Source organism: Mustelus asterias, chromosome 28 (genome assembly GCF_964213995.1).
Source record: "Mustelus asterias chromosome 28, sMusAst1.hap1.1, whole genome shotgun sequence".
In the NCBI taxonomy this organism is placed as follows: domain Eukaryota; kingdom Metazoa; phylum Chordata; class Chondrichthyes; order Carcharhiniformes; family Triakidae; genus Mustelus; species Mustelus asterias.
Window position 1 is genome coordinate 15890482 of NC_135828.1, and position 14857 is coordinate 15905338.

General features: G+C 39.4%; 1 protein-coding gene across 7 annotated transcripts in view; it reads left to right on the forward strand.

Moving 5' to 3' along the window:
• Positions 1 to 14857, forward strand: part of LOC144480265 (adenosine kinase-like) — a 245312-nt gene that overhangs the window by 114975 nt on the left and 115480 nt on the right. For all 7 annotated transcript variants that reach the window (XM_078199586.1, XM_078199584.1, XM_078199590.1 and 4 more), the window contains exon 4: positions 9758 to 9836. In XM_078199586.1, the coding sequence (XP_078055712.1) occupies positions 9758 to 9836 (79 nt within the window). The remainder of the gene's footprint in view (positions 1 to 9757; positions 9837 to 14857) is intronic.

Here is a 14857-nt window from a genome sequence, read left to right on the forward strand (position 1 = left end):
CTATTAGTCGTGTCCTGTATATTAGCCCTACTGTTTGTCTCCTGCCACGCTGCGAAGTTCCTAACCAGGTCAATCATTTTTCCTTAATTCCACTAACTTCAACTTTAACTAACAGTTTCCTATGAGGGACTATATCGGATGCCTACTGGAAGTCTGTATGAATAACAGCCTAGACATTTCCATAACTACCACTTTAGTTACCTCTTCAAAAAATTCAATCCAGTTCAGAAAGAGATGTGGTGTGTAAGGTCATCTATAGATGTAGCTAGGAACCCACGTATGTTATCCAGTGAATTAAGGTTGAATTGTGACTGCAAAATCTTATGTATATGTATAGATTCTTTGGTGGGCCTTGGTTACTGACTGTTCCCTTGTATAGCTTGAAAGAAAATGCAGTTTTCTTTGCTGTTGAAGTTTCTGCTCAAGAGATTTCTTGAATTGTATTTTAGCATTTAAGATTCTTGTTCACCCTTGTACTAATTCACACATGCCTGAAAAAGAACATAACTTATGTGAACTTAAGTTTACTGTTGATAACAGTTTAGCTGTGGCATATAATTTCTGCTGATTTGCATGTGATGGTTGTTTGGACTGGGACACCTTTGGCCAGTTTAGAATGGTACAGTTAGTAAACTTTTTATGGTTATTAGTTATATTGACAGATTTTCTAATATTGGTGCTCATTCCAAATTGGCTGAATTGTAATAGTTCTTTGGGTATCTTGTTGATCAACCGCCATCCTGCTTTTTCTAAATGTTGCTGATTGAATTTGACTGCTAAACTGGATGTGCACCTTTGAACAATTGTTTGCACCCCTTCTGTGAACAGCAACTGGATAAGCTTGCCCTACTAAAGAGAACCATTGTCAGGGTAAACTGCTCTTCAAGTAGAGCACAACCAGTTTCTGAATAACACACCCTTGACACACATTTTCAAGGTTGCATATTCCCAGGGGATGTATTTAAATTCCACTTTTTTTTCTGCTTTTCTGTAGATGCTTACCCTGTTGGTTATGGAACTTAATATTATTCAGAAAAAGAGGCCTTATTGTATTGTTACTCTACTTTAGAGTTGCACTTCTTTTTACACACACAATTTATCTCCTAAATAAAGGTTCTCAAAACTGGAGACCAAAATACAAAGAGAGAATTAACTACCCGTCTCATTTATTAAAAACAGTTTAGAATGGTACAGTTAGTAAACTTTTTATAGTTATTAGTTATATTGACAGATTTTCTAATATTGGTGTTCATACCAAATTGGCTGAATTGCAGTAGTTCTTTGGGTATCTTGTTGACCAACCGTCATCCCTCTTTTTCCCGTATGCTGCTGATTGAATTTGACTGCTAAACTGGATGTGCACCTTTGCACAATTGTTTACATCCCTTCTGTGAATGGCAACTGGATGAGCTGGTGTAGTTGTACATGAGTAGAAGGTAACCACAAGATAAGTTGCTTTTTTGTGATATGGAACGAGATCATGTGAAGATGGATTAAAATAATATAATTTGGATTTTTCTTCAGCCTTTATCTTAGTTTGTGGATGACAGTTCAGTGGATCCTCTCCTATCTAAACTTAAGCAATTGACATATCATGTAGAATTGTGTAAAGTGAAAAATAAAACTGGATTTTACACATTTTTCAAATAATTTTAAGATCGCAGTAATTGTCTTGAGTTAATTTGATTAACATGTCTGCTTGACATGTTTAACACTATTTCTAATTCGATAAAGGTCAGATTAGTTTGTACGGTAAATGAAATAGTGCCTAGGTAATGGATTTTAACCACGTCATGATTACTGTATTTGTCTTTCGTTGACAAATTTGTCTTTCTGCATCTGTTTTATAATAAATGATAAGAATACAAATTTCCCATAAAAGCTAGCAATGAGTCTTCTGAAACAATGATGGATCATTTCTATATTTAGCACTGAGAGAAATAGTTTCATAAAATATTGGAGAAATGAGAAGAGGAGTGAGTGAAATGTTTCATAGTGTTCCTGTAGCCAGAATCAAAACATCAATGTATATGACACCTTGTGACTTGCTGCAGAATAAGGCAATAACTCATGAATTTAAAAGTTTAACTGACCATTAATACAGGAAAATGGATTTTAACATTCTGCATCTATGCTCGTTTAATATATTCCAGCCCGAGTGGGTTAGTTTGATAAGTTTTCGAGGAAATATTTTGATTTGACATTTCTGTTTCCAATACCAAAATAGGGTTTCTTTGAGCACTGCAAAAGCTTAATATGTGAACTTTCCATGACATATTAGCAAGAAATTAGAAAAAGGCACAAGAAGCGGAAACATAAATCCAGTGTTCCAGGTTTACACTTTCTGAAATGTCCAGATTCACCTGAGGAGATAAAATACCAAATGAAGAACTCATATTGCTTTATTTAAAAACTAACGTAGATTCAAAGATGTTTGTGGATTAAACTAATGATTTGGATTGAGCAACCTTTTGAATTGACGAGCAGATAAGCACCTGGAATCTCAGAGGTTGCACTTTATCCAGGATTTCAACTAAGATCATAGCGGTCGAACAGGAAATTCCCAGAGGATCTCCATCTGCATTTGTGTCCTCTTCACATGAGCAAGTGGTTCATTTTCCGAACAGTTTGTACTTATTTTGTATATTAAACCTAGTTTGAGTTTAAATTTAGTATGAAATGGAGCAAATTACTTTCTTCCGACACTACCCGAGCACAACCGTGTGAATTCTGCATCGTTTCAGGGCGAATAAAGACTATGAAATCATTCAGCTTAAAATGGTGCCTACATACGAAAAGGAGTGCAAGTTGAGATGCAGGGAACAAAGATCTTGCTGATCCCTCCAGAACCATTCATTCTTGAGTTGGCAAAATATCTGGAAGGCTGGTAATCAGGTTACTGCAATATCCCTTCAAAATCACCTTATGAAATGGCATGATCAGAATGTTCTTCAAGGCCTACCCTTTTTTTAGCAAGCTATAAAAGACTGTGCACTACTTTGGTATCAGCAATGAAGAAAACTATTTTTGTCAGACTTCCTTTGGAGCAACAAATGGGAAAGCTAATTATTCTGGCCTCAGCTTCCACAGAATATATCTATGTGTCCACATATCAGAAAAGTCATTTGATACTTTACATTTTGGAATTTGGAATGGCTTCCATCCGAGCTGTTAGTGTGATAAAGACTGACGTATTTTTCTGGCAACTGTATTTGACTTGTGGAAGAAGATCTTTGTTGTTTGACGTATAGTCAGAAAATAGGGATTCTGCCATTGTCTTTTTGACAAGGTAGTTATGCTGCTGGGGATTAGTGAAAAGGTGAGCATTATTTGATTCATTCAAAGCCAAAGCAGTAATTTGGGACCACCTATATGGCTCAGTTGATAGCTTTGTTGCACGCCTAGTCTTTGAAAGAATTTAATTAGACATTTTGATACTTGCCTCTATCTGAAACAAATATACTAATTGAGCCCAATTTCCACTTTATATTCTGCAGTGACCATCAAGGATTCTGACTTAACCTTCTGAAACTATTTTGAAAAGTCTACCATGCATTAGTCAATTAGCTTTCCCATCTTTTGCTCCAAAGGAAGTCTTACAAAAATAGTTTTCTTCATTGCTGATACCACAGCAGTGCACAGTCTTTTATAGCTCGCTAAAGAAAAGGTAGGCCTTGAAGAACATTCTGACCATGCCATTTCATAAGGTGATTTTGAAGGGATATTGCAACATTGGAAAGTTGGCCTGCCCCTCCAAAAAAAACTTACTTCATTTTTTCCATTTTAATTATGTTTTACCAAACAACTTGGTTGAGTACTGGTGGGTGATTTCACTGGTAGGTAGTAAATTCAGTTGTCAGCCTCAAGATAAGACTCATCTGTTATAATATTGTTATGCCATGTCATAAAGATCAAAAGTGCCAATTACTGAGCTGTATGTTGCTGCAAATTTAATTTTCCATGACTTCTGGCATTTCTAAACAGGGGAGTGTACATGCACGCACAAAAATAGTTCAAACAATATTTTCTTGTCAGGAAACTCATCCGTTCCATGTCAGCAATAATAGCTTCCTGAGTTATTTCTTTGTCGAGCTTCACTGGGCACAATATTTCAGGTTACAGAAAAGGCAAGGCGAATATTGGATGTTAATATATCCGGATAAAGTTTAGAAAAATGTGACCAAAAGCAATTGATGTGGAGGGAAGAATTACAAACTTGTAACAATATTAAAACTGCATAGTAATCTATGAACTGCCAAAAAAAATCAATTGTGCAATCAGACTACACTATAACAAGTTCCGGAGAAGTTACTATTACTATCTTCACATGTATTGTTATTCCACAACAGTAGGCTGTGAAACAGTAGATGTATAATACAGGAAAATACAGTCCACTCTAGACTCAATTTCCATGTTCCTCTCTCCCTCTTTCTTCATTCCGTCCTCCATCCTGTCTCCTTTCAGCCCCCTCTTCTCTTCCTCCTCTTCATCCCTCACCCAACCCATCTCTCTTTTCATGCTCCCCCCTCCAACCCAATCACCTTTCCTCTTTCCTCCATTTTCCTGTATTATAGTTATCATGGCAGCATAAAGTAATGCCTTGTGGAAGGGGATAGGGGGACAATGTTGCCATGTCTCACCAATCAACACATTTCTATCGATTAAGGACAGTAAGAAGTCTCACAACACCAGGTTAAAGTCCAAGGTTTATTTGGAATCATGAGCTTTTGGAGCACTGCTCCTTCATCAGGTGAGTGGAGAGTAGCGTTCACAAACAGGGCATATATAGACAAAGACTCAATTGCAAGATAATGGTTGGAATACGAGTCTTTACAGGTAAACAAGTCTTTACAGGTACAGTCAATGCGAGTGGAGAGAGGTTTAATCACAGGTTAAAGAGGTGTGAATTGTCTCAAGCCTCTCTCCACTCGCATTGTCTATACCTGTAAAGACTTGATTATCTGTGAAGACTCGCATTCCAACCATTATCTTGCAATTGAGACTTTGTCTACGTATGCCCTGTTTGTGAACCCAACTTTCCACTCACCTGATGAAGGAGCAGCGCTCCAAAAGCTCGTGATTCCAAATAAACCTGTTGGACTTTAACCTGGTGTTGTGAGACTTCTTACTGTGCCCACCCCAGTCCAGCATCTCCACATCATATCGATTAAGCAGGTCACAGTTTTGATTAAGTTTCCAATTTCTGTAAGGTGTGAAGAATTAAGTCGAGTGGAGGGTAGATAAAAACTTGTGTGAATGCTCAGTAGTGTGGCATAATAGGCACCATGTGCTCAAATGAATAAAAGGTGATTATTCCTTTATTGAAAATTGAATAAAGTTTGTAACCTGCATTCATTTCTGTGGCCAAAATCATACATTTTTGTAAATGGCAATCAGAAGATTAAGTAGTAAATCTGACAGGAAGAATTAAAAAAATTGAGACATTTTCTTATTCACACTGCTGGATTGGGAAGGTGAACAGATGAATTTTCACCAGTAAGTTAGTTTTACCTCATGGCATTCAAGGTTGGAAGAAACGGCTGATTGCCTAATGAGTTATCAGGAGGATACTGACCTCTTTCATCTTATAAGAGCCTAATGATGGAAAAATGACCTTTAGCAATAACAGGACGGTGAATAAAAGCTAGAACTGCTGGGATCCTGTATACCAAAAAATAATTTGTGCCACACCAGATGCCATTGTCATTGATGGAAGATAAATTCTAAAGAAGAATTTCTGTTCTCATACTCTCCCTAATGTAAAAGGGAATAATATAGCGTGAGCAACATGTTTTGCCAACATATTAGGAAAAGGCACCATGGCCTAAAAATGGCAAATGTGGACCTTTTCATTACTTTGGGAGAAGATGGTTGTATTCACTGAAAGGACTTCATAGAATCACAACTTTTACAGTGCAAAATGAGGCCATTTGGCCCACCAAGTCTGCACCGGTCCTCTGACTCCTGCCTCGTCCCACTGCCCTGCCTTATCCCTGTAATCTTGCATGTTCCGTCTTTTCAGACAGCAATCCAATTCCCTTCTGAACAGTTCTATCGAACCTTCTCCACCACTCTCAGGAATTTCATTCTAGTCTCCAACCACCCTCTTGATAACAAAAAGTCTCATGTCACTTTTATTCCTTTTGCCAATTAATTTGACACTCTAGTCCTTGATGCTCTCCAGTGGAAACAGTTTCTCACTCTTTATCCTGTCCATACGCCTCAGGAACTTGAATGCCTCTCTCAAGTCTCCTTTCAGTCTCCTTTTCTTCAAGGAAAACAGGCCCAACCTCTCCAATCTATTCTCATAGCTTCAGTTCTTCCTCTTTGGAATCATTCTTATGAATCTCTTGTGTACACTATCCAATGCCTCCACATCCTTCCTGAACTAGACAGAATACTCCAGGTGAGGCCCAACTAGTGTCTTGTACAAGTGCAACATGATCTCCTTGCGCTTGTACTCAGTGCCCCTTTTAATAAACCCTAAGACACCACATGTTTTATTGACTGCCCTCTCAACATGCCCTGCCATCTTCAATGATTTATGTAAATATGCACAAAGGTCCCTCTTTTCCTACATTTCTTTTAGAGTTTCTCCATTGATTTCATACTATCTCGCCATCGTCCTTCTGCCAAAACGAATCGCCTCACATATCTCTGCATAGAACTTCATCTGCCACTTTTCTGCCCAATCCACCAATAGGCCTATGTCCTTTTGAAGTTCAAGACTATCTTCGTCACGGCTTCCAATCTTCTTATCATTTTCAAATTTTGAAATCATGCCCTGAACATCCAAGGAAGGGTCCCAACACTGATCCCTGGAGGCCTCCACTGCAAACCTTTCTCCAGTCTGAAAAACAATCAGTTATTACTTAGAGCAACAAATTATGCAGATCGGGCTCCTTCGTCATTTGCAGGACCAACTCATCATATCAGCCTGCCCAACGATTCAACCGCCATGTGCTGCTGACTTTGTTTCGCACAGTGGGACACTAACGGATATGAAACCCTTCTCACTAGCAGTATTTAAAGAGATCATGAAAGCTAATTGCTGTTTGACTTGTGACCCTTTCTGTTTTGTTTTGGCACTCTTCAAAGTTTACTTTGTCTGCATGGAGAGGGGTTTGGCTGCTTTCACACAGCTGTTGTTGTTTTAAGGGTACAAGTGCTCAGCAGGTCCAGCAGCATTAGTGGAGAGAGAATCAGAGTTAACTTCTGACACACCTGGAACATTATGTTTTTCTCTCTACAGATGCTGCCAGACCCGCTGAGTGCTTCCAGCATTTCTGTTTTTATTTGAGATTTCCAACATCTGCAGTCATTTGTTTTTCTGTCTATATGTGGGTGGCCTGGTAATGCTGCCTTTTAATATCGAGTACTGTGGGGATTGGCAAGGAAGACGCCACAGAGCGGGGGAAGCTGCCAGAAGAGAAGGGCATGAACAGGAAACCATATGCACAGATGGTCTTCAAAGATCACTTCTCCAGTTTCAGCTTGGCAGAGGAGCAATGTATGAAATAGCTTCACTTTCGCAAGGAGGCTGTTACTGAGCGACTGCAGCCATAACTCCCAATTTCAAATCGGGGTAGAGAAAAAACTGTCTTTGACTGTCAGACGGAGAGCACTGTGAGAGGGCATAAAATTCTTGCATACTTCACCTTGTAAGATGCCATCGACTGCGTGTACACTGCCCTATATACTCCCCCATCAACAGGCCAGACTACTTATCAGTTTGAAGGGATTCCATACCTTCAACATAAAATTGGTTTGCAGCTGCGGGCCACACATCTTGCAGGTTTGTGCCCACTATCCTGTCGACAGTCATAACTCTTTCATTCTGTGCAAGTCCTCTATGTTGCTTTTATTTCAATGAGGCTGTCGAGATCCAGGAGGGCTATAGGTCGACAAGGGTGTAGTGCTCCAGGCACTGCTCATGACTCCAGTTAGGAGACTGTACAAAGCAGCGAGCAAACAGTTGGTGCCCTCAAAAATAGCTTCCACTGTTCTGGAATATTATTGCAGTGCAATTCGGAGGTTGTATTGAGATTTGCTTTTTTTGTGCAGTACAGCCTTGCTGTCATGAGGAACCAACCCATACCATCTTTTCTAAACCGGCAAGTTCACTAAGAGGAGAGGCAGTGACCATGACAACCCTATCTGGCCAAGCTCTTGGGGACCAACTCATCCAGGAATAGTTCAACTATTAAGTCAAATCTCCCATTCCTTATTTTATCAACAGTTTCAAATTCCAAAACTGTCTTCCACAACTTTCCTTCAACCAGCCTCCCTTCACTCCACACTTAATGGTCTTTCCCTCAATTTGTTCGAAAGATAGATACTGTTTCAGAGAAGAAGGGGTTTAATTTAAAACAGCCTTGATTTCTTCTCTCGCCACCCGTCGATGAACAGAAAGGTGTTTTTTTTCCCCTTTATAAGCGGGTGGTGTATTTTCCTCCAATCCTTCAGTTTTGTAGTGATCAAATCCTATATTAACCCAACAGCAATCTCCAGGGAGCGTGAAGATTAGAGGTTTAATTTATTTTACATACACTCAAAATGTGGAAGAGGGTTCGCAACATCCCCTCCTTTTTGCATTCATGCAGTGAAAGGGGGGGTAAGGGAAAGAAAGAGGAACAGGGCAAAGACCTGAGACAAAATAAAAATTATTTTTTCACATGAGTCCAGAGACCATAATCAAAAGTCCAATGGTGTATTCCTTCAGAGAGGGAGGTTGCTGGCTGAAGCTGATGTGGGGTCATCCACGTTTCCAGTAGCGCTGACTCTGCTGTAGAGATTGTAGAGATAAATAGTTTTGTAGTAGACACAAGTGCAGAAGTTCCAGTAGAGACACTGTAGATGAGGGTCAGGCAGTTTAAACCTGAGCAGAGCTCTGGTTCTGCTCTTTTTCATCTCATAAGTTTGCTGGAAGTTTCAGGATCCTCTGTACTCCTAAATACATCGTCTCCATCGGCCAGGGCTTTGCCTCAGAAATGTAAGGGGTCTTTGCGCATTTCCTAGGAATTTGATTTTTAGGGTCGAAATTCATTTTGTGCAAGTCGTAGCCAGTCACGGCTTTGGTCAGTGTAAAGCCTTTGTCCAAATCCAAATGTGAAATCAAATTTATTCACCCTTGTGCATTCCCTTCGTGCCTGTCTTGCATATTCCTTTCTGTACTGGGATGGCGAAAATGGGCACGGAATGAAGTTTTATTTTTCAAAGAAAATTTTCTTCTCTGTTAACGGGATATATTTACAATATTTTCCATATTTGTTGGATCATGAAATGAAGCTATTAAGAGATCATACAAAGGTGGCCTGTTCCTAGTACCCAATTTAATGAAGGTGAGAACTTGCATTTGTATAGTGCCTTTCATGGCCAATTAGGTGTAGTTACTGTTGTTAGATAAGTAAATAGAGCAGCCAATTTTTGAACAGCAAGGTTGCACGAATGTCAGCATTGCAGAACGCACATCGTATATAAAGCTTGATATAAAATAAATATGATCAACATTATAATGGTGCTAAACATAAGTAATACAAGTTGACCATTATGCTTTCTGCCACTGGTTTAACCTTTAGAATGTGTGTGCACGTGTACATTCTATTCATGATTATAAAAGAGTCTATGACAACTTGCTCAGTGCGTAATGAGGATGAGTTTTCTGTCTGCCATCAAGAAATCTTAAGTGTTTACCTTTGTTGCTTCTCGTTAATCAAGCCGTTGCAATTTCTGATTGTTCTTTTGGATTTTCTTGCAGGTTTGATGAACTTGTAAAGAAGTTCAAAGTGGAGTATCATGCTGGTGGCTCTACACAAAATTCAGTCAAAGTGGCCCAGGTTTGTCTTTACCAGGCAATACTCACAACTGATTAGATTATTTCCAATTCTTGTTCAACTAAGAAAGATGATGTGCTTCTAGCTAAAGTTGCTTATGCTATGTTTATTGTGCTGCAGCTCCCACTGCCTTCTAGTGTTTGTAATGAGATAAATGAGGTGACAATATCACCTCGGGAGGAGCTGTGATCAAAATGATTTTCTTATTTTCTGGAGAAAGAAGTGCTGGAGTTTATTTTGTCCTCATGTAAAGGTTGGATGTGCAGCTTTCCTGTTCAGTCGCTGCCATTAGGCATAGTACTGGACCGGGTTTGTCCAACCTTTCCATCTGAGGGGTCACATTTCAGTTTTTTTCTCACTCAAGGGGCTGGTGAGGAAAATTTGAAAAGCTAAGTTTTGGCACAACATTAAACATGAATTTCAATAAGACACTGAAGTATGAACAAAAGAAACAACTTACTGAGCAAAAATAAAGCAAAAGCAAAGCAATAAATCATTCATTTAAAATTGAATAATTAACAAAGGTGACAATTAGATTGTGAAAGGGTCAAATTGTGCTGTTCACCTCATTGTTAATCTGAGTAGTTATTCACTCATCCTCACCCAAGGCATGAGTAGGTGAGTGCATTGGTCCATGGCAGCCCACACACAACACACTTTTTCTCTCTCACAAACACACGTATGCACTTTCATGCACACACATGCTGGCTCAAACAATCTTTCCCACATTCTCACACACACTCGCGTGCACATATTTTTGCACTCTTTCTCGCTCGCGCTCTCCTGCTGGCGCCCCCGCCGGCGCTGCCCAGCGCCCCTGCTCCCGCTGGCCCCCGCCCGGCGCCACGCCCCCCTGACCCCCCCCCCCCCCCCCCCGGCGCGCTCCCTCGCCTCCTCGCCCTCCACCCCCTCGCCGCCATCCGCCCACCTCGCCCTAACTGCAGTAACTCTCTAAGGCTCCTTCGATAGCACCTTCCACACCAGCAACCTCTACCAGCTGAAGGGGCAATGGTAGCAGAAACATAGGAATACCACTTGGAGTGCCCCTCCAGTCACACACCATCCTGACTTGGAATTATATCGCTGTTCCTTTAGTGTCGCTGGGTCAAAATCCTGTAACCCACCTCTTCACAGTACTGTGGATGTATCTATGCACGGAGTACAGCAGTTCAAGAAGGCAATTTATCACCACCTTCTTAAGTGCAGTTAAAAATACATAATAAAAGCTAGCCTAACCAGAGATGCCCACTTCCAGTGAAGGAATAAAAAACACAAAATTGGCTAGGACGCTCAACCTCACCTAGGGATTTGAAAACTTGAGTGGAAGCAATTTGAAATTCAATGTATAGAGTCTGTTACCATTCTTAATGGTCACACTTGGTCTCAGTTTAGCACTCAGTGAAGTGACAGCTTGTCTTGGAGCACTGTTTATTCCTCTAGCCTTATCCTGAATAGTTGGGATGTCAGAGGTCTGAGATTGTCACTGACATAGTTACTTAGCAGTGATCTGACACAGGCCTTTCTCAATCAAGTCTACAAGTCAAAATGGATCTGCTCTTTTATAGTTTCTTGGTTCCAGTCAATCTGGACATTGTGCATTGTCTGCTGCCATTATACTTCAAAATCTAGCAAGTGGAGTGCTCAATGTCTTAAGGCCCTACATATTAAAAATAGCAACCATTTTTGTGCTGCTGGATTAACAGTAAATTCACAGAATTATTACTGAGAAATGAAACTAAATCTAAATTAGGGAAACAATTTACTGAAACTCCAGGTGCTTTGTCTGCTTACGTTAGCCACTCCAAAGAAGTAAGTCTGACTGCCACATTCATGATTTTTGTATCATGGGACAACATTCCCATTGTAGAGAATAATGAAAGAGGTAATCTATATTAGTTCAAAAGAAATCAACGGTAAAGTATAATAAATGCCAATTGAATAGTTAGCTTGAGTCATAAAATTGAAATAATGTGTTCTATGCTTCTCCAGTCAGCCCACATTTATGTTGAGAGCTGCGTGGGTGGAAAGTCGTGATTTCACTTCTAGTGACATGCTTGACAGTCTAGTTCTGGGGTAAGTGGGTAGTCAGCTTCATCTGGAATTCCAGAGTCTATCAAAATGAATTGAGATTTTGTTCACAAGTTTTCATGTTAGGAATTCAGGCAAATTGTAGTTGTTTTAGCAAAATGTAGTTGAGAGAAGGTTACTTACCAAGATTTTGATTTGAAAAGCATGTGCCTCATTTACCTTTTCTGTAGTGAAATAAAATTGGTGTCCTCCACATTCTTCTTTACTTTTTGCGCCTCCCACTAAACCCGCTAGTGTTTCCGAAACGATTGCGGGATATTGCAAGTATGCACCCCATGTTTTAGCCAACCATGCCACAGTGACAAGCCAGTGTGCTGCATCACTGACAACTCAATTTCATAAGAAACAGGCATTCTTTCCTTTCCAAATGTTGCAGAGCATTATACAAACAGCTCCCGATTATCTGTTTCATTTTAATCCCAGATGGAATTTGTTGATGATAATGGTCATTCTATTAGAAAGTACAGCTTGCAGATGACCAAGCCCTAATGAGGATCAGCCTCTTGGAATGTGATCCAATGATTGCTATGTGCACAGGAATACTTGGAGATATTGATATGTGGCTCCTCCCCCACAACCTCCACTCAATTGTCACTGTTTTCTGATCTGACAATTGGCCAGCCTGTCAGTTTGGCTGACTACCATGCCAGGAAAGGAAGAAAAAGGTTAGAATAAGGTTCTGTTGTTAAGTTTGTCAGGCCTCTGCGTTCCAGGCCTCTATGCATTCCCTGCTGTTTGTAACCCTCCATGCTTCCTTATAAGTACTAGAGTCCATTATTTTAGAACAGACAAGCAATAAAACTTTTGCGTTAATATTCAATTCTTAATGAACATGAGGCTAATGCAGCAATGTTTCTAGCTTTAGCCTTTTTGATTCCTGTTATGCCGTTGCAGCAATGGTCTATTACAGGATTGAGAGCTTAATCATAGGAAGCAGATTCTAGAATGGAATAAGGGATCTTCATCAATTCAGTTTTTCCTATGCTGTCATCTATCAATAGCTTTTCGTATAATCTTTGCCATTTGTTTATCCATAACCTACCTCATTTTAGGTTTGATATGAACTACAGAATGTTTAGCTTGACGTTTTTATAGAGTAGAAATGATTGAGCAACATCTTGGTGATCTTTTTCAAAAGATTTTTTAAAGTAATGCACCGTTCGGCTGACAACTGCTATTATATTTCTGCATGCAATTATTTTGCTGCTGCTTACTTTCAAATCGGGATTCAAGTTCTTGATAAAAGATAGCGTCATCGGCAAAGAAAAGGTTTCTGATGGTATCTTAGGCCATTAAAGATGAGAAACCGAGTGGAGCCAAGAGTGCTTCCTCAGAGACCTTTTGTGTAGACACTGCAATAAGATAAACTTCCATTAATCTTGTTTGTTATAAATTAAAGTTATCAGGCTTCGAGTTGGTGAGCTGACAGTGTTTAAACTAGATATATTGCTTTTGGCTGGTGGCTAAACAATGAAGGGTGCAAATCAAACTAAGGAAGTCAGGCGAGAGAACCATACTTGCAGGAAGCTCAAGTAAGGAGAATTTATTATTGTTTTACAACAATTTTGTCACAATATACCTCCTCAAATTTGGTCAACAGGATTTAATAAAAGAGGAAAAATCATCAAATGGGTTCAAAATCTTCAGTATCCGCAGTATTTTGCTTTTGTTTTGTTTCAAGATCCTCAACACAGTTAGATAACAAACATTTGAAATTGTGTCAACATGGTGCAATTGTTAGATGAGCCAAGTAACATGGAAGATACTGAGGTGTACTTGAGGTTTGTCAGAATACATCAAATGTATCAAATTGTGGTAATTTATGGTATTTAATAGATCATCAAGTGGGCTAATAATTGTAAATATAGATCCAATAACTGTCAGAGCAAAAGTATTCAATGAATTAATAGCAGGGTGATTGCTGGTTGGGCAAGTTGACAATTTTGGCTTGATATGTACTTTATTGCAGTTCCATAGCAAACCGAGAGATATTCTTCCCCTCTCAGCTGATTTTAGTTATAATATAGGGATGAGTGTCGAGCAGTGATCCTCTGCTTGATGCTTGGGTCTATTTTATCCTTGGTGTTTTTGTGTGCTAGATTTGTGAATTAAAGCAAAGATAACTTATCAAAGGAAAGGTATTGTGTGGCTTTTCTTTGTACTATGTCTAGGCCTTCAATATCTCCATGAATACAGAATTCAGGTTGTGGGCTCTGCAGTTTCGGCATGATTTCCTGTGTACTGAACTGTTTGGACCATTCAGCACGTAGAGCGGCATGTAGAACAGCCTTGTTGGTTCGTAGGATGTTGCACAGGGTGATTCATTGAACCATGTCAAAACCTCCAGCCAAGAGCATAAGCAGACTGTATCTTTCCAACATATTTGCTTGGTGTATTGCATTAGAAAGTTGTACATGTGCTTAAAAAGATGATATCGGAGAGGCCAGCATTCTGTTTATACTTTGTAAAATGGAAATGTAGCATTGAATATGATTGTCAGTTACAGTCTGTGGACATGAAGAAAACTTGCAAGATCCTAGCCAAAAACAACAGTATTTGAACACTACTCTCAAATATCTTGTACAGGCCAAAAGCATTAGACAATTTTGGAAAAGTTTATAACATGTTTTTCCTCCATTTGCCACAGTTGTTAAATAAATGTGAATTATCAGCACGGTTTCTTTAAATATAGGTAGATGACAGTACTTCCTCCTACTTGTTTTAAAATTGTCCACCATAGTCTTAAACTGATAAATCTGCTTTGGCGTAGCAAAAGTAACAATGAATCTTTCAAGTCTATCGCAATAGCTAATACTGCCTTGGAAACAATAAGCAGTTCCTTAACCCATCAGTTATATATCAGTTCATTGTTGTTGCTAGAAATTAATGCATCCATTCATGGTGAATTTCAAACAATACTGGTCACAGTATATGTT